Source organism: Saccostrea echinata, unplaced genomic scaffold (genome assembly GCF_033153115.1).
Source record: "Saccostrea echinata isolate AGI-Se365-2 ecotype Australia unplaced genomic scaffold, CSIRO_AGI_Sech_v1 ptg000064l, whole genome shotgun sequence".
Lineage (NCBI taxonomy): Eukaryota > Metazoa > Mollusca > Bivalvia > Ostreida > Ostreidae > Saccostrea > Saccostrea echinata.
Window position 1 is genome coordinate 2,843,613 of NW_026889813.1, and position 21,325 is coordinate 2,864,937.

Genomic DNA, 21,325 nt, shown 5'->3' on the forward strand with positions numbered 1-21,325 from the left:
TGGTTATACCTTAGTAATTTAATGATCGAAACTTGCATTGTCCAATTTTAGTGATTTGAAATTAACAAATTCCAAACTTAATCCTTATTTGTTTAAAAATATGATTTGTGTCTCTTGATGGATCGTGTGGTATCAATGATACGAAGTTGAGGCTTAACTCACAATCATTAACTCCTCAACAAAATTTTGAACTTTCATACAGAAATACTCACCACTATTTTCCCCATTGAACTGTCGACAATTGTCCAGCATTAAGTTCAAGTCCTGGACAAATCTGTTCTTGCTTCTGTATACTCTATTAGTCAGCTTCTTCTCAATGGTGGATAAATCCATAGGTCTCTGTCAACAGAAAGTTAAAGTCAATCTGTGTTATAAATATCAGCATAGGGATTACTCTGACCCAAAGAAGTACATATGTACTTTTACAAGTTTATATGGTTTTTACAGTTAAACTTCGGTATCTCATACACAGTTATCTGAAAAACCATGGATATGTCAAAGTGAGTTGGAATGAAGTCCCCACTTCACTTTTTCCATATGAATTTTAACTTCAATGTCTCAAATTCTTTGACATCTTGAAGTTTTTCTTGGCTCCATCCAATTCAAGATAAAAAAGGAGGTTTGACTGTACATCCCTATAATTCTACATGATCATGGCAGTCATAAATTGAATTCCTGTTCAATTCCAATGCAGCACAGTCTTTTAGTGTTGGAATGTATGCGTTACCTTGATGATGTTACAGTCTTACCTTAATGATGTCATGGTAGCCAGGTGCATCTTCCTCTGTGACAGGTTCCTCAAATGGCCAGGCATCTTTGTGGGCTTTCACCATTTCCAACACTGTCAGATGCAAAAACACAATTATTCCATAACAAAGGAAAAGATACACCATGTTAATGACAGATTTAACAGTGCAAGGGAAATAACTCTACTGGCCTTCCATTTGCAATATCTTGATAACTTTTCAGTACTTGCATTCTGACATGGCAGAACTGAACTTTACCCATACCTTTATTCATCTCCTCCACAACTTCTTCATCTAGTTCTACTCTGTTAGTGTAACTGTAAAACAAGAAAACAGAATTTGTCGGAGCATCCAAATATTCTCTACTGTTGGTTTAAAAGTTCGTCAACATTACATACATAAATAAAAGATAAAATAAATTAATGTTCACTTCATGATAGGTTACTGTAAACATTAATATTTATGCCTGTTGTTAAATATGCAAATAAGTGGCAAAAATATTATACGTAGGGGTTATTTCTGTGATACCAGGAATATTTATTGTTAAAATTGAATAAAACAGGTATAAAGGCATTGGAATGCAGGGGATCTTTCTCATTTAAGCTATTTAGCTTAATGTACGTGCAAATAAATTGGCATATTCAAAATTTAGCGCAATCACTGGGTATGGAGTTGTTGGCATAATCATGAATTAGCCCTACACATGTCTGTGCCATGTATTGTATTTAAAAAGGATTTCTTTGTGGTATTCATGAATTAGTCTATTGGTGTCCACGCCAAAGTTGCTAAAATATGAAGCCCGCTATTTTAAGTACACACACAGTATATCACCCAAATGCATAAATTTCAACTCTCAGCCAGGGTTAAAATCCCCCTCCCATTTCTTCCTCCATCAACACATACCAGCTATTTAGTGGTAAAATAGTGGAATTTGAATAAAATAGGCAAGAGTTGATTTTTAGAAGATATTCTCCATATTGAACTGTCTTTTCAGATACTGTATATAAATCTTATTGTACAAACCTGTCATGATCATCCACATATTTGCTGTGACCAGTATTGGCAACATACATCAGCTCTGGGGGGATTTCTTTCCCCTCAGCCAGGAGGGCAGCTCTTTGTTCCCTCAACTCTAATCTCTTGGCCCTTTCTGTAATACGAAGAAGATAGCCTGCATAATTTAAGTCAGTTTCAACGAAGAATGACATTTACATCCTTGGATTATTTCCTCCCTGATATACTGTCTTTTTTTAAAACTTAATATTCCTCCATACCTTTTATTTCCTTCTCAACCCTTCTCCTCCTTCCCCTCTGTCAACCTTTCCTTTCCCCCTTTATTCCTCTATACCATCTTCTTCATATTCTTTCTTCCTTAATTTGTCCACTCACTCCCCCCTTCAATCTCCCTTCTTCCCCCTTCCTCCTCTGTACTATTTTCTTCATATTACTCTATTCCTTCTTACCTTATCTTGTTCACCTTCCTCCTTTCCATCTGCCCATCTTCCCTGGTCCTATTCCCCCTGCCCCCCCCCCCCCCCATCATTCTTGTTTTAACTCCTCCCACCCCCTACCATTCTCCCTTATGCTCTTTCCTTCTTTCCTAATTATTCTCCCCTACTCTCTCTGACCTTCTCATATAATTGCCTTCCCTCCTCAATTCTTCCCTACCCTCTCTTGTCCTTTGTCTTTCTTCTATGCCCTCTGTCATTCTTTTTTGAAACTCTTTCTACCCCCTACAATTCTCCCTTATCCCCCCCCCCCCCTTACCCAATTACTGTCTCTGACCTTCTCATATAATTGCTTTCCCTCCTCAATTCTTCCTTACCCTCTCTTCTCTTTCTTCTATGAGCTCTGTCATTCTTTGTTTAAACTCCTACCCCCTCCAATTCACCATTATGCTTTTCCCCTTACCCCCATTACTGTCTCTGATTTGCTTTCCCTCCTCAATTCCTCCTTACCCTCTCTTGCCCTTTGTCTTTCCTCTCGAGCTTTCTTTTCCTCCTCTTCTCTCTCTGCCTCAAGTTTCTTCCTCTTTTCCTCTTCCTCAGCTTGCCTCTGTCTATCCTCTTCAGCTTTGGCCTCAGCCAAAATCTTCTCCTGAAACACATTGTTCACATTTAATGTAGTAAAGTGTGATTTAGTTGTCATACTTATAATTAGTTATCTTATTTATCAATTACCATATAATGGGTATTTTCTGCAATGTCCATTTTTTGCAGAATTTTGCAGTGGAAGATCCATGAAATGTACAATCGCAGAATATTCAATGTTTATTCCAAACATACTGTGAAATCACAAATTTTTAAAGGGTTCAGTTTTTCTTGTTTTTGTTGCATGGAGAGACCTGCAATTTCATGTTCCCCATGAAACGTTTAAATTCAATACTACACTATGATGTTTCTTCTTCAACCACGAGATCAAATCCCCTTGAACCAAATTTTTTTTCTCCAAACCATGAAAAATTGGCCACACAAAATTTTACAGTAATAAGTTGTACAGAAGTTATGTTTTTTCATAACTGCTTACTATATATAGAACATTAAACTTACTGAAGTATGGAATAAAAGTGATTTGAAAACACTAAGTGAGATTCAATTCTAATGCACTGTAAAGAAGATACATTTAAACATGTCATTGAATCTAAAAATATGAAAAAATAAAAAATAGAAGTGTTCCTCCAAAATCCTCAACATTTGCAAGTTATTTCCTGTAGATAAATTTTTGCAGTATAATGCAACCACAGAAATTAAACATGCAGAAATCAATATGCTACCTTTGAGTGGTCAAATGGCAAAAATTTCCACCTATAGAAAATACCCATTATACAGAACTATATGGTTAAAATACCCCTTAATGCCCAATACTTCAAAGCTGAATATGTGTAAAAAATTTTTTTCATTAATGAAATTGATAAAATCCACATGTACCAGAAGTTAATTGCTTGTACACCAAAGCTAATTAAGAACACAAAACATGTGCAGAAGAAACACATCAGTACTCATATATGGCATACTCAGAAATTGCAATGATTACATTTTTTTCTTCATTTTTACCTGTTCCATTTGCTCACGTCGCTTGAGCTCAATTCTATAAGACATTCGTCGAGGCATATTCTCTTGTTCTCGTCGGAGTTTCTCTTTATGCTGCAAAAAAAAGGGAATACAGTGTATTTTGTATAATGATATAATAAAGAAAATACAGTGATCATTGAATCATTTTTGTTTATTTTGAATTTTGCTTGGATAGAGGCGTAATCATATTATTTTGCTTTCCCTTTAAATAAACAAGGGAAAAAAACTGTCTTCATAAAATGATGTTGAAGGATCAAAATATGTTTGAAATTTCTTTATTTCAAGCTAATATTTCCACATCATCATAGTAATTTGAACTCTAATGGCAATGTTCTCAAACTACTTTTTGGTACTGGGGCCAGGCCATTCAATTATGAAAATTGGCAATGTTCAGAGGTAAAAGTGAGAAAATCAACATATATAAAAAATCATCAAACTAAAGTTTCATGTTTTTTTTGTTATCATCATCATCATTTCTTATGACAATTGGGAAAATAAAACCATTCACTTGTGAATAAAGTTACTCATTATGAATTAGGAACAGGGCCATTCAGTGGCCCTGTGCATCTAACGACAATTGAGAGCCCTGTAATGGTAAATGATCTTGATGTCAATTTCATCATGCGTATCCCTTTTTATTCTAAATTTCAAAACTTCAAAGCATCAGTGAAATGAGGGAGGAAATTTACTTTCTGTTAAATATCGCTAAACTATTGAAATAATCAATGAATTATTAATATTTGTTAGCAGTGACTGTGTAATTTACAGATGTCTCCAATCTGCTTATTTCCTGTTCATGCTTAAAAAAAAACTTGTTGAATCGGCAAAAATTTACTGATCAGGTCACGTGGTTGATAGTATTAGTACAGAGAAGTAATTTGGTCCCCGTGGCTTCAAATCTGAAATGTGTCTGTCTCTAAGTATATACACTATATTTATTTTTACCTATGGCAAGAGATAGGTATTGGTAATGACTTCATTTAATGATTCAAAACCAGACATTGAAGTAGGTATGAGTGCTGGGGGAACAGAGTCCATTTATCAACAGATTAAACTCTGTCTCGCACCTAGGCCATTGAATAGTCCGGGAATTATCTCCACGTGGACTTCCATCCCGCTGCTATAATTGTATGTAATCTACACAGAATCTCTGTGAACTCTTGCAGGACCACAATTCTATCAGTAATTGGCAAATCTATTTCCTCTGCTAATCATATCAAACGACCAGGAGAAAAAGTTTCAATAAACTGATATCAATAAACATCACTATAATGTGGCCAACAAGCAAGAGCAAAAGCTATGACCCAATGGCCCTTGGTGCCCACAGTGGAACCAGTCGGGCTAATAAAGGCTTAGAGAGCATATGCCACTACAACATAAAATGTCTGATTAATTCTCAATGAGGCCACATTGAATTCATTATCAAACTCGTACAGATCTAAGGTCTCAATATTTCACTCATTTTCAGAGGCTGAAATCTGTTAAACATCAATGGACTTATTTTTATCCGTTTTCTTTATTACAATAATCATCGTAATTTTGACATAGCTCATCACCATGCCTTAATCAGGGATCCTGGGATCTCCTATTGACCAAACAACCAAGAATAGACACCACGTTGCCCCAAAACATCCATGACTAAACGACAAACCTTGAGTGCAATTTGTTGGCAGCCATTTTAAAATGTGCAGTGAAAATTAAATTAAATAGATATACTTTCTGATATACTTATTTAGTCAAATGACTCACAGTCTCCGGAGACCAAAGAGTCATAGTTCTAAATTTAAACTCCGAAATTGATTTTTTATTTTATGTGTGTATGTATGAGACTTTCAAAGGAAAATAATAATAATGTTCTTTCTCGTTATTCAATATTTTTCCTAAAAAAAAGTCTCGAAATACATCCAATATTTAATTTGGTCTGGTTTAAAATTTTTGACATTTATCATATTTGATTAATACCAATAGACAACAAAAGTGCTATCAGAGAGTAAATGTTTCACATTACTGACAAAAGAGGATAGGATATGAACACTTCAGGTGTAATGATAATGATAGAAAATCGTCACATATTATAGATAAAATTAAAATAGAATCTCCCACGCCATTCATTGATAAAAATTCTCCTGCTAGAAATAACTGGGTCCATGAACAAGCTTTAGGAGTGTTGAGACCCCAAACAACATATGGCAAAGCACCAGTACTTTCCTTTTTAATCCGTTTGTAAACAAACAGAATAACACACATTATTGAGACGGTATTAAAAAAAAGAAAACTATTTCAGGTTTTTTTCCTTTATTAGATTAGAAAAGGCCAAGAAAGGAAGCAATTGATTCAGCTGTAAATAGAAAAGACTTTGGGTCTTATTGACACAGCAAAATACGCAAGTTTAAATTCATTGCATCCAGCAACCGAAAAAATAAAAATCAACAGAACCGCTATGTGAACTTTGCTAGAAAAACTATGACAAAGTACTGGTTTTTATAAAGTTGTTACACCAGATTTTTTTCTTTTAATGCTTGGTTACTGACAGCTGTCGTGTGCTTTCTTTTGCAGGGAAGTGCCACATGATGGCGTTAACTTGATATGTTATCCAAGATCTGTGCGTTTTTTCCCTTAATTATGACGGCTGAACTTCATCTGAGCGTGATCAAGGATGAACCAGTTATTAATACATACCTGAAGGCAGGTGTTTCAGACTACACATCAATAAGTCGCTAGCAATAGGTTTTTATTTCTGTCACTGATGCAATGTTCTCCCGATAACATAAGATCCCGATTTATCTATTACAACAATGTGACAAAAGATTCCTATTTATCGATTTCCTTCTTGAATTGTGCATTATAATTGGATACAAAATACAATTACTTTTAGTGCTACGGTGGATAAAAATGTCATAGACTTCATCATTGCAAGATTTTAAAAATGTGTCTAGATATAAATAAATCTGATTGATTTCATTTAAATTGCAAAATTTTAAAATGTGAAAATCTTTAAATTTGAAGTTTACATATCAATAAGATATTCTAATTTAATTAAAATATTTGAAATCATACGTATAAGTATCAGATAGAATTACCCCTGCAATGATAATGGAATCAAAACAAATCTTCAAGTATGAACTGTGGCACTCTCAAATTTCCCATTTTATGTATTTGATTTCTAGAGATAATTATGACATTAGTAAACTGCCTAACAAACCCATGTGTGCCCTGTGATCTATTATACCTAGATAGGGTCATTACAACAGCCTTCCCCTGGGGGGCGGGTATTATTGTTCCTATCCCCCCATATACTGGACATTAATGACTGGACCACTGGCCTTAATAATGGATTATACATGAAGATCAAAAGTTTGATGTTCCATTGTCCTGCCAGATCTACTGAATAATTCATTTTGTTTGATTATAAGTGGTTCAATATGCATGCAGACATGGGATGCCACTGAAACTCGAGTCCTGCTAATGAGGTATTCTTCCCCCATTCCCTGATTATTAGAAAACCCCTCAAACCCCCCCTGACATTTTGTTTCAATAGATAATAAATACACATTGTTTTCTCAGATTTAATATCACTGTAAATTAGTCCCCCAGAATCAATGGACCGGGGGCCTGCTTACAATATCCACCTAATGCACAGGGTATTTAAACATTTTCCACTCTCTGTCAATATTTAGCCAATACTTTGCTATTTTCTCTGGATACTCAAACTAGCATCCTCTTTCCTTTAACATCACACCATGACAGATTAAATGGGAGTGTCAATATTTCTCTCTCCCACACACAAACAAAAAAGCCTCATCAGGGCTACTGCAGCCAATCTATATGCACATCATATTTCATATATAATTTAATATCCTCTTTTAAAACTAGCTTTCATATTATGGTACTCATTTCCTAAGAGAGTGGATGATTCATTATGGTTTCATTGTTTACACAAAATTTTAGCAATAAACTTTGTTAAACTAGAAATGGGAAGATGAGTTTATCTTCTATGTCGGCAAGTTTTCATTTTATTTGCAGACACAACAGACCAATTGGCATTTAGAATGTCCTCTGCCAAGCTTACAGTAGATAACTGTCAAAAGACCTATGGTCCCACAAGGTTATATGTGATATCAATATAAACCACTTACAAAACTTTGATGGTATATTTTTCTCAGGAATCATACTAACACATTTTTTTTTTCTAATTTGTCTTGCTGCTTGGTCAAAATGTCAACAGTGGACAAACTTTTCTCAGGAATTTTGATCTGATTGACACTAAAGAGTCACTATTAATGAAAGCTAATAGGAACGAATCACCTTAAAAACAGCTTGAGTCCACTTCTCATCCCTAATTTCTATTGACCAGTGGCTAACTAGCTAACTACTGCCCATGAAGAGTCTGGTCACCCCATTAGAATTAGATACACAGATTAATTGCTTCATTGCTAAACAGTCACTAGTGTATTTTTTTCACAATTTTCAGCAGATAAAATCTGGCCATGTATGAAATATCTTTTGTACACCTCTCAGGTGATAAAAAAATTGAACAGATGTATGAAAGACGTTGCCGTTAGCCACACAGAATCCTGGACAATGCCAGAAATTCCTTGGTAACAGTGGACCAATTCAGGGTAGGTTTCTCCTCTGTGACCCTTTGTCCATACTTCTCTCTCTGACATCCTATGATTAATGCTGCTTAAGGCTTTGTCAGACAAACATTCCAGAATGAAAATTGAATGGATGGGGGAACAAAACACAGGGGAACTCTTCTGTATCCCAATCTGAATATAACTGTAATTCACAATGATCATTGTAAATCCGGATGGACCACCCCCCTTAAACAGAGGAGGCAACTATCCCCCAGTAAATACATGTTTTCTTCTTGTTTAAGGGCAACAATCTTTTTAATCTATTTGAGACCACTTTAATTTACATTTCTACAAGCACCCCCAGTTCAGCAGCAGGCCACGCAGCATTCCATTCTGGTATTCAATCTTTTCAGACACAGAGATAAATGTTAATAATCCATTCAAACGATCATCTTTCTCCTATTTTCCCATTTCTTATTTCCCAGTGCTTTATTATAACTGTTTTCTCCACATGCTTATGAAGACAAATAAGTGTATTATACACACCATAAATCCATCTGTTTTGTGGTTACAATTTGTAGAAATTGAAGACTTTGTAAGCCCTTTATATGAGGTACAAGCTTAGTTCTGCTGTTTAGCAATATAAAAGAAAACAACAGAAATCTTGACAAGAAATGTTATTCTTCAAACTAATCTTCTTTTCCATATACATGTATTTACAATAGGACTTTCCATTAACATTACAGAACTGGACATTGTGAGTAATGTCATCTGTAATATTTAATATCTACATTTTCATTTTTGGTTTCTTTGTTGTCTTCACAATATGTCATCTTCAACAATGTCAACATCATTACTTAAAAATGCTATCTGAATGAATAATTAAAAATAGTGGACCCCATATTGTACAATTAGAAATAGTTGACCCCATATTGTACAAGAAAATGTCCAGTGTGCATTATTAACTGAGTATAACTTTATATGCTATCGATAACACTTTTGTTTTTGTTTTGTTTTTTTTTTCATGGCAAGTGCTGGTTATGAATGGATTTACTTTGGCAAGACATTGATTTGGTTTATTTGATGAAATAGTATTTTTTAAAACCTTGCAATGTAACTTGTGGAAATTTGGTATTGCCCCTCATATAATCATATACAATTCTTAAGACTTCACTGTTGCAACACATACGTAAATGGCTGCTTTCAATTCAATTTACTTGTTATGAGAGCAGAAGCCATTTTTACACTATGTATAAGAGTATATCATTTATTGCATTCCCACACAGTTCTACATATAGATCTTTGATGTTTCATTCCACTAAGATCACCATCATTGTTTCCATTACCAAACAACAGGAATGTACATTACTCTAAGTAGGAAACTTCATTCATCTGTTCACAGAAGTGTGAAGGATAATGCCAGCCTTTCTCCTCACTGCCTGCAGTAATGTGACCCGTGTGTAACTAATGACATGAAAATTATTCCAAGTACTAGATCAGGAGTTGTGATTAAATCCTAACACCAAACCTCTCCTCAAGGGGGAGATATGGAGTTAGAGAGGGTAGCAGCAATTAGCAATAATTACCAGACAATAAAACAAACATCTCATTGATAACATCAGCAGAATCACACATTGTAACACAACACAAGGCCTCCCCTGTCATGTTTATCTTTCATAACCAAGTGACACTGTTAATTACTGACAAAAGGCCACAGCATCATGTAGCCCTGCCAGAAGCTAAGTTCTGCCAGCTTGCATAAGGTACTTCTTTTTCTGTTTCCTGTAGCTTCAACAAGAGAGCTTGTCTTCACTTTGCCAACTTGATACAGCTATATTGCTTCCATCCAAAAGATTTTCTGGAGCAGCCCTAACACATTCTATACCTTCAGATAACTTTTTCCTTTCTCCGATAAACCTTCCAAACACAACAGACTAAGAAACCTGACGTCTTACTTTTCTATGATACCTATAATAGACACTGTTCATTCCTTTAACAACATTCCTAGGGTATCAAGGCCATGAATATTTTCACATTGCCAAGATCTTTGTGGCAATAAATACTTTTTCTATTCTCTTACAAACTACCTTAGCATTTTAGCAATCCATCTTTCTTCTACTATCTGATAAGTATTGAAGTCCCTAGATTACCTTAATCTTTTTGATTAATTCTCTGGAAATTTGGCATTTCTACTGACTGTATGATACCTCTTACACTAGTATACAAGTATACAAGTATTTCACTAGGGATACTTTATCAAGTTAGGTTAATATGCTGTGGGTTTATCATTTTTCTTGTGAAACAGGAAAAGAATAATTTCAAATTGTCAGATGCCCTGACTAACGTTAAAGAGACACGGGACCTGTATTGATATTGCATATTATCTGCGGTTGCATTTTAATACATTAAATTATGTCTTGTATTTAGCAAACCACTTTGTTAAGAGTTTTATTCCACAATTAGGTATGACCAACCTGCTGTCAATTAACCTTTAGTCCAATATGGAAGCCATTAGTTGCCCTCCAAGAAATAAATGGACAATACCCCTGAACTTTAACAAAAAGTTTCACACCATAAGTCACAAGCCATTACCAAGAAACAATACCCAGATCTTTACAGACCAACACATTAAAGATAGAGGAACATTACAGCCCAATAAAACTACGGAAGCTAGTTCCTGTTGGCCTTCTGGCTGTGTCCAATCTTGTATTGATCAGGAGATTAACTGTGAATAGTCTGTCTATATTTCTTAGATCAGTGTCTATCACTTTAAATCTACATGTGTTTTTAATAAAAATCAGCCTTCATGATCAGACAAAAATTCATGACAAATGTTTCACACCTTGACCGCTAATGATAAAGTATTGATGAATGAGATCAAGTAATTTTTCAGTGCGGCACAGAAAAAAAAAGGTTCAGTGTATCAATATCTGTCTGTAGTCAATGTTTACAGAGTCAATCTTATAAATAGAACACCTTAATGAAGGCAAACAGAGTTCTAAATAAAGTGCTGACGATATAAGGCCTTGTTATGATAATACGTAAAATTTGTCATGTACAGCTTTGCCAGCTGCTCCAGTGAACGTTTTTTTTTGTATCCCAGGTTATATCTCTGTTATATCTCTTCATAAGCCGTGTCTGATCACACCATTTATCAGACTTTCACAGCTGAGGTAAGGTTTCGGAGGCTGAGGTCTATTAAACAGTGGCCAGTTTCTATCAATGAAGCTGACACATGCCCCTGGTCACTGGGTAATAATGGTTACCTGTTTGTTATCAATCATTGCAGAAGTACTTATCAGCAGCAGATAGCAGCCTCCACAGCAGGAAGTCTGCTGGGGTTCACAGCTTATCAGTATTATTTCACTGTCAGAAAACAAAGACCTGTTGTGATTTATTGTAAAATGAATTTTAATTGAATTTCAATCGGACTTAAAAATTCCACTTATAAATTTCAGAAAGAGGCCTGTCAACTTGTATACTTCATGTGTGGGAAATCTGTCCTGTGAAATTAATTGAAATCAGTAGCTTGGACCATTCTTTGAGTGTGAACCACTGGGGATTAATTCTTCATCTGCTACAATACTGTTATGTCATAGTGGTCAGTTCCACTGACCAAAGGATCACAAGCCATAAGAAACTGTGTAAGGTTCCCTGTGGACTGAGTGAAGGAGACCAATACCCAATGGTGACAAAGTTCGGACTGGTGTTCACACCTCGGGAAGAAACGAGCTACCCCTGCTGGTAATAGTGGGCGAGTTGTGAAAGTCACGACAACTAATCTAGCACAAATACAAACCATCTCCAAAAATCATTACTAGACATGGAAAAGTGATCAAGCACTGTCTACCTGTACTGCAATACTGAATATCAACCTTAAAAGCCAACAGCATTGACGCAAGTAAGTAAATTTTTGTTTCTGGAGGGGTCACTTTTTCTAAAATTAATAAAATGATTAAGCATAAATCACCTGTCCTAAATTTATGAGGAAATTATGTAATAGAAATTATCAATGTCATTCAAATAACATTTTCTAGGGAGAAAAAAAATTGTTAGATCACTCAAGATTAAGACTTTTTATTGGCTAGAGGGTCAATTAAGTGATGATTGGGTGAATAGATAATTATCAAACAATAACAATGACCGCTTGACCATAAGTGAATAATAACCGGACTGGATAGATTAATTATCTGTAGTGATAATGAATAAGACACCAATTAACCTGGATTTTTTTTACTCAGAGAGGTAAAATATGTCAGGTGTATTGCCATTTACTCCCCAAAGATTTATAAATGTCACTTAATGGATTCATATAAAAGTCTCCTAAGCAAGATACCTGAAGCACCTGGTACAGATTGTATGGACTGATTTAAGTGTGCCTAAAGTTCTGGGCCTGTAGAATATATAAAGCAATGTAAGCATGTATTTGTAAATCATTCTGAATTTGTATATTATCTAAGATTATCTCATAAAATTTATGATTATTATTAATGATTGGTTATGATAAACTGTTGTATCATTAATCTAATCAATATCTATTTTTTGTAACATGACTGTTAATATTTCAGTAAGAAGTCCGTACTGGCCCCCGCGATGTGGGAGTTCTAAGCAGTTGTAAACGACACAGGAAACTGGCCAATGACAAAACACATCATCAGGAGGCAGTGGTCACAGTTCAGCGAGCTCCTAAACACCCCACCAAACAATCGCAACTGTCGATATTAATCAGTGGACATAATCGGAGTTAGCACCCCCCAGCAAAACTATTGTAATCCTAGGAATTTACTCCACAAGGTTAAATTGACTGCAAGAGGCAAACAATTGGGCACCATAGCTCCACAAGTTCACAATTTATCAAACTTTTTCACAAGCTCATCTAACCCTTGTGATCAGAAGATTTTTGCATTCAATATGATCTTTTATGCAAGTCATTGACAAAAATATAACAAATTGTGCTACTGGAAAAAATTCTCAGAGCTGAATTGAGCATGCACAGAGGAGGGAGGAAGACATCAAAAGGCAACACTGATTGTTTGTAAACAAAAGACGATTCATAAAAATTGGAACTTATAGACAAAATAATAATGGAAACATTACACAATATAAGTTAACAATGCTCCTGTATATTTGAAGATTATATTAATTATTATTGAAGTACGAGTTCACAAACAGTGTGTTAGCTATGAAGCTGCAAGGACCTCCGATTATTGTGCTGTACGGATTTCTAACGGTGAGTGTGGCCTCAAAAATTGAGGAAAAAATAACAATGGATTACAAAGACATTGGAAAGTTGGAAAAGACACAACAAATTCCTTCAAATTGTGAAGAGGATTTCTCCTCTCAGATCCTGCACTGCATTGAGCCATTTTCTCGTAAAGTCAAACAATACACTCACATCAAACCAGAGAATCCTTTTGTTTATCAAATTTTCGTCAAGCATGCTTGCAGGTAAGAAAAAATATTTTGTAATTTAATGAAACTGGCAAATTTCCTTCTTTGTCACATACCATCTTCTCTTTCTTTGAAATAATGCAGATTAGTGGTAGTCAAGATTTAGAAATTACTACACTTATAAAAGAATAAATAACATAAAATAAAAAGAAATCAGAAAATTAATTAATGCATATCTTTTGGTACAATTTTTCAACAATTAAAAATGGTATCAAGATCAATGCCTGAATATTTAATAAATATCAATTTGCAAGTATTATGCTTTTTATTTAATGGTAATTTTACTTATTTTGTTTCCAGAGGTTTATTTCCTTAAAATTCAACTTTATATGATAAAAAATGAAAGATCAGATAAATGTCCAACATCATTCTACAAAGTCTTTCAACTGTGTAAAATAATAGATTTACTGCATGATCCATTAGTTTCCTAATTTTTTTTTTCCTTTTTGTTTTTTTGTTTTTTTTTGGTTGTAGCTTGTAAAATTGAAACCATTAGCAGCTGTGCAATGAAGTGTGTAAATGTTCATGGTTGATTACACTGATGTCTTTCTGTTAATGAGTGCGGGTTAAGATTGTAGGATCTTCATTATCCCTGAATAATTATTACAGTGTGCTGAGCCACATTCGGGAGGAATTAAATACAACATGTCCTTCTCATCAAATATTCAAAATATAATATTAAAAAAAAAAATACAACAGCTGCATAATGCATCTCAGGAAAACAAAGGTTACATAGAAAATCAATTTACCAGCCTCTGACACTTAAAAAACCACTTTAGCTCCTCCAAACCCTTATTTGAATAACAAGCATTCAAAATTAAAACTCTTATCTGCAGAAAAGCTAGCATCTTTCAAGAATCGAACTCAATTTTGCCTAAGTATGACACATCATTAAAATTTCATGCCCTAAGTTGCAATTATTTTTGATGGGTAGATTTTAATTGAAAAATGTGTTGATTTTAAACATGATAATCTTCCCACATCACACAGAAACCTGATCTTCAAATATTTTCACTTTCCAAATTTTTTGCGGGGAAAATGATCACATATCAAGGAAACACAGGTCTGAACATAAAAGAAATGGTAATTGCAATAAGAGACATTCATGTAAATTATTTTGAATAGATCCTGAAGAATTTTTTTATTTCAATTTTTTTCTCTACATTGGCTAAAAGTTATCAAGTTTGGATCATGGTGTTCAATCAATTTGTATATATATGCATGAAAGCAAAAAAAAAAAAAAAAAGGTAAAACATTTTGTTTTAATTTATTAGATTAATATATCAATGTGACTTATCAACCTGTCTTTTAAAGAAAATTAAAACTTGGGACTTGGAGCTGATTGATTTTGATCAGAAGTCGTTATTGATGAGAGAGAAAGAGTTCCACCATCATTAGTTTAAGAATAGCTGCTGATATCATATTGACCATAATCTTTACTGAGTCACATGTAATTAGATGCATTCATAACATCCCTGCCTCAGCTCCACTCAAAACAATCACTCCCAGCTAATAGCAGCTAATTTCCTTCTTTCATAGAGAAGACTAAAATGAAGAAATTGACAACCTTTGAATTCCAAAATTATTGGTCACATAAATGAAACAAGAAATGCGCACTAGAAATAGAAAAGCAAACTATTGTAAAGCTATTTTAGTTATTTGTTCTTTTGATATCGAGGGGAAAAAATTGAGCTGTTAATACTTTGCTACGATTTTGGCACACGCTATGTCGTCATTAAACATTCCTACCCACTGATGTCTTCATCACATTCTTTTCTAGATGTAGAATTTTTTTCATTTATTTTACACTATCATCTTTATCTTCAAGTACTTCCTGTTTCTGTGCAACTATATTTTATTCATGCAATTTGCTGCATTCATAAGAGATGAAGAATTTTAAATTAAAGATAACAGAAAAGATTTACATTAAATTTTATCAATTTTTTTTTTCAACCTTAGGAAATACAAGAAGATGTTGTTGTGCGTTCACACATATCTGACCAACTGTCCAACAAAATCAAGTTACAGTGCTGTGCAAAAGAGTCTGGACCAGGCCTGGGTTCCAATGGTCAATCAAATGTGTAAAATAAACACAAACTCCTCCAAAGACATTGTATCAAATGTGGACCAAACACAGGGCAAAAATACAGCTAGTGTCTCAACAGAAGGATCCCCACTTTACCAAATACAGAATGATTTCCCAGTAAGGGAGGGGAAAATATCCCCTCATACAGGGAAATTCCAAGAAAGTATTAGTGTTATCACATTCTTGGATAGAATAGTCTTGCCAAAAATAGATATGGACTCGAGAGTACCTGTTATTTTAAATTCCAAAGACAAAATTACTACAGGACAAATTTCCAGTGAAGTGTCTCATAAAACAATTTCCAGAGATTATCAGGACCTAGTGAGAGGAAAAAATCTTTTTCATTGGATGTATATAGTGATAGGGAATAGTGACCCTGAAAATAAAATCCAGTATTTCATAAATTCAAACAGGGATCAACAAAGGGAGGTAACTTTGTCACAGAAATCCTCAGCCAGTCATGTGATACTCAGTGTGCTATGTGTTTGGCAGGTACTTGTGGTACCGTTTCTCTACTGATTATCTCCCCTGACACTTCCAGGTCATCAACTTCGTTTCCTGTGTTACAGACAATAGAAGACGGCAATATGTGCAATAGGTTATAACATGTGTTGTTCTCTGTCTGCTTGATAGAGATCAGCAGTTACAGACAGTGAATGGATTCTGTTGGGGGGTAAAAAACCGTGTTACATACACAGGTGACTGTTCATCAAGCTCCATATATCATCATAAAAATGGCTCATTTCTCCCGTTTTTTTTTCTTCTGGATCTGTCTGTGATGAATTAATGATACTCCTCTTGCATCTTTAATTTTTTTTTGTCCCTCCTATGGTTTATTGTGCAGGGTATTGGAGAAAAAAGTATTATATTTATAAAAAAAATTGTACATAGTGTTGTATATACGTAAATGTATAGATAAAATAAAATTCATGTTCCATTCACTTTACTTTTTACTTCTTTCAACTTATCAAGGCCCTGGTTTTTAGAAACAAATGGTGTCAGAATTTTATCCATTTCTCAAATTATGCAGCTATAACCTATAATATTTTCTCCATTTATTTTTTGGCTACATAATGGAAGAACTGTCCAATGAGAGAGAAGATCCTAGATACTTCTAATACACGATCATATGAGTCATATATCAGAATTCATTTGTTTGTTTGTTTTGGATTATTTACAACCACCTTTATCATAACAGAATCTGTTTCTACATGTATCTTCACTATGTCCCCCTTGCCAAACAAGAAGTATGAGAATCACCGAAATATTAAAAAAAAAAACTCGAAGGGCAGACATATATAATTGAACATACTAACGAAAAATCTTCTCAAACTTCACAGCTCCAACAGACAGAGCCTGATGGGAAGGAAAGAGACAACATTACATGGCAAACAATCAAATCAATCAGATAGGCTAGACTCAGAAGACCTGGCATGTTAAATCATCAAAAGAGATCAAATCCCCCACAGTAACAGTGTAGGAGGATCCAATGCATAACTCTACACCTCATACGTAAACCATGTGCTAAACCTTTCATACAATGTCACAAAAATTCTCAGCGCTAATTTAAGTAATCCTGATTATTACAATCCTGAAATTCTCCAGAAATGATGCAAAATCAACATCACCTTTTAATTGAGTTTGAAAGAAGTTTTGAAATTGCAAGCACACTTTCCATAATCCAATAATAACTCACTGAGATTTTTTTCTCTCTAATGTACAAATGACTATGGATATGTCCTAGAATATGTAACCATTTCATTGACAAATGTAAAATTCATTATTTTTCAGACGAAAAATTATAAAAGCAAGTCAGTATTGAAGAAAAATAAAATTTTAGCATAATAACCTTTCAATATTTTGCCACCAAAAAAAAAAAAGAAGGACAAAAATCAAAGCAGATATCAGGGCATTTTTTTGGAATACTAGGGGTATGTATACATTTCAATAGATAGAAAGTTTGAATCATCATCAAATATTGGAAAGACATCAAAAGAATGTAGACAAAACAGGTGTTGATTCTATTCCTCTTAATAAAAGAGAATTTTTTAAATGCAGAATTATGTACAACAGGGAAGATGAGAAGTACTTATGATTAGATTGTTCATAAGCACATCTTAAAGTGGTGGAATTTTCTAAAGGCAAGGAAATGAGGAAATGACACACCCCTTTTCTGTCATTCATCAGGCTGTGATACAGACAGTCGACTGGCAGGTTTCTGCTGCGGGTCTCAACAACTGCCGCAGTTGGCAACCAACTGCTTTCCCTGCCACTCATTATGTCAAGGAGATACGCTGTGCAGGCATTTTTTCAGGAATGGAAATGCATTCAAACAATACATCAAAGATTGCCACTCTTCCCCCCATTCATTGTTTCTGCTGAATAAACACTCCGCATGAACCAGGAATCCAATTCATAGATTTTTTATGGAATATGGATCAAATTAACAATTTTTTTTTTTACAATCTGATCTTATTTTTTGCTGATGCATAAAGGACTTAAATTCTTTTCTGCAGATACATGATTGTATTATCTTACACGCATGTTAATATTGCCAACACTTTTTTTAGGCAGTGATACTAAGCTACGTACTGCATTGAAAGGGAGAGAACTCCTATCTACCATGTATATGTTAGGTTATGCTATGGAGTACAAGGCATGAAATGTAACAATGCACGTAGCATTCTTTGTATTTCCTCTGTATCTCTTATAATACTGTACGTGTACATAAATTGGATTATTCAAAATTTAGAGCAATCACTGGGTATGGAATTGTTGGCATATTCATGAATTAGCGCTACACATGTCAGGGCCGTGTATTGTATAAATAAATGATTTCTTAGCGGTATTCATAAATTAGCACATCATTGTCTGCGCCAAAGCCCCCAAAATATAAAGCCCGCTATTTTATGTACACATACAGTAAATGATTTTGACTCTTCAACACCCGGATCTATTGGTTTTTAATCCAAATTCAGCAACTATGTAAACAGCACTACTTATCAACTTTATGATGGTTTTTTTTCCCCACATCAAATTTATCATCTAAAGTAACAATTCAATGAACTGGCAGTAAAAATACTAGGAAAATTACTCAATTACCAAACGGTAATAATACTTTTTCACAAGAAGAAAAGTTATGGCCCCTAGTGCTGTTTACATTTCTGAATCTACTTATTCTACAGAAATCCAAAGTCTGAATTTACTATGGCTCACATCACATAAGGTATTTATTAAAAGAATGAGCACAACTTTGGTTCAGGTGCATTCATACTTAGACTTGAATGTTCATATATATTGCTTTCTGACAGAGCAAATGGCAGAATCTTCTATTCTTGTGACACTCTTCATAGAATGATGTTTTGTCGTTATTTGGTTATTTCAAGAAAACATTTAGGCTGAAAAACAGACTTTCAAAAAACCCTAAAAATTCTGTGTAAGCTGGCAGTATAGTTATATGTATACTGAAACGCAAAAGAAACGCAACATCCTATCTTATGGGGAAATATTATATAAAGGATACAATTTTGTATCTAAAAAGTAAGGACATCTTCAACTTTGTAAATATCGGTAATTTAACGGTTGAATGATTTTCATACCATTACCGGAAGTTAAGTTTGAGCCCGCTTAACAGAAATAAAAAATTGCATGTTTAACAAAACATTTGGCAATAATATGGGGTTTTAAGGATTTGTATCTGTTCATCATAAGTAATGCAGCAATGTTTTGAAAAAATAAATTCTCCTTTCTTTTCTGAAAGCGATGCCAAGGCTTCCTAAAAATGACTTAAGTGCACATTTCTATTGCTCTAACTGGAAAATCTCAAAATAAAGGTGACGGAGAGTTGCAGATGCAAATATGCACCACATCACGCCTCAACAGGCTCTTACATATCACTAGCGTAAATGACAGTCCTTGGACAGGAAGTCCAAGGGTTACTACACTGCGCTTGTCTAGAAAAAATTCGACCTGATCATCTGAAAAACAAGCATTTAAAAATGGAAAAGAATATTTCTTTCGCTCATATCTCGAGATTGATGAACCTAGTGCATCGTAGAAATGAAGCTGCAACTGTTGCACATGGCAGTCTTGCACGCTGTAATTGAATGGCCGGGGTGGGGTTGTTTTAAAATTCATGTATTACTTTCTAAAGTTAAAAGATAATCATTTAACATTTTTATCAAATCTCTGATGTTTTTAAACCAAGTTTTACCTTACTGTATTCATTTTTGAAAATCATTAGATAAAAAATTCAAATATTTGTAGATTACTGCTTGTTGCGTTTCAGTATATATATATATCATATATTATGGACTCACCCTGGCCTCAATGATGTCAGGAATGGCTGGTAAGAAGTCCTCCACAATACATTTGTAAAGGTCACGCTCACATTTGACCTTGCTATCCTTCAGTGATTCTGCTAACCCTTCCCAGTCATCCATATCCACACAGATCAGGTGCCAGCGAACGTTTGGATTCAGTGGTCTCTTTGGATATGGCTGGCGTTCTTTTTTTTCATTGACTTCCATCTTTGGAGTCATTTTATCAGTGCCCTCACTGTAAAAAATTGGGTGTCTTTACTTAGTATTGGTTTAAATTAAAAGATGTTTTAATCAGTCAGAATATGAGTGTACTCTGCTCTTACTAAAATCCACATGACCTAGAATAAGTAAATCTCTGTACATGTGTTATTTTCTAATTAGAAAATAAAAGGACTAATTTGGTTCAAATGGTTCCTTATATGACAGACAATTTGTTGATTATTTATTCAGATATTGATACGTATATCTGAAGTGTAGCGTTCTGTGAATACACAGTCAGACCTCATTATCAAGGACTTATTGGGGCCAAGAAAAAAAACCTGGAGATATCCAAGGATTCAAGATATTGAGGTTAAAATACATAAATAAAAGTGATTGGGACTTCCAATTCTCTGTGACATATCCATGTATTTGCGATGTCAATGTTTGAGATACTGAAGTTTAACAATACATTTGTTCAATAAAGCAGTCTTGAGCACTTTTTTAAAAACATTTTCATCTAAAATGGGACTGTTCAGTGTTCATCAAATTGAGACTTAAACAAAAGAAGCCATTAAAATTAAAAAAAAATGTGTTAAAAAACAAAACAAAGCCCCCTCCCCCCAAAAAACCATACAATACATAGAAAAAAATGATAAAATTACATGTACATATAGTGATATATACAACAAGATATGTTTGATAAACAAAAAATTCTCTCGAGAGTGGCCATTTTTAACAATTAACAGAACCTTGGGTCCAGGTCATGACACACCCTGAGATCATAAGAAAACTTTGTGTCAACTATGAACTTCAATGTTTCTCCATTACAAAACGTTGACAGAACAAGAATTTTACATTGAACTTGACCAAA

The 21,325-nt window shown here is 34.3% G+C and overlaps 2 protein-coding genes across 6 annotated transcripts in view; one reads left to right on the forward strand and one right to left on the reverse strand.

Moving 5' to 3' along the window:
• LOC133175924 (trichohyalin-like) overlaps positions 1-21,325 on the reverse strand; it is a 48,393-nt gene that overhangs the window by 6,167 nt on the left and 20,901 nt on the right. For all 5 annotated transcript variants that reach the window (XM_061311065.1, XM_061311067.1, XM_061311066.1 and 2 more), the window contains exons 17-23: positions 20,251-20,488; positions 3,800-3,889; positions 2,705-2,843; positions 1,770-1,896; positions 1,011-1,063; positions 750-841; positions 213-339 (exon numbers count right to left, since the gene is read on the reverse strand). In XM_061311065.1, coding sequence (XP_061167049.1) covers positions 213-339; positions 750-841; positions 1,011-1,063; positions 1,770-1,896; positions 2,705-2,843; positions 3,800-3,889; positions 20,251-20,488 — 866 coding nt within the window. The remainder of the gene's footprint in view (positions 1-212; positions 340-749; positions 842-1,010; positions 1,064-1,769; positions 1,897-2,704; positions 2,844-3,799; positions 3,890-20,250; positions 20,489-21,325) is intronic.
• On the forward strand, positions 11,605-16,872 carry LOC133175875 (uncharacterized). Its single transcript, XM_061311017.1, has 3 exons — positions 11,605-12,295; positions 12,963-13,842; positions 15,805-16,872. The coding sequence occupies exons 2-3, from the start codon at positions 13,577-13,579 to the stop codon at positions 16,448-16,450; spliced, it is 912 nt and encodes a 303-aa protein (XP_061167001.1). The 5' UTR covers positions 11,605-12,295; positions 12,963-13,576; the 3' UTR covers positions 16,451-16,872.

Bases quoted from the DNA above. Each gene is read 5' to 3' on its own strand.
- LOC133175875 (XM_061311017.1), top strand. From the start codon at position 13,577: ATGAAGCTGCAAGGACCTCCGATTATTGTGCTGTACGGATTTCTAACG. The intron at 13,843-15,804 runs GTAAGAAAAAAT...TTTCAACCTTAG, and splicing joins TTCGTCAAGCATGCTTGCAG to GAAATACAAGAAGATGTTGT.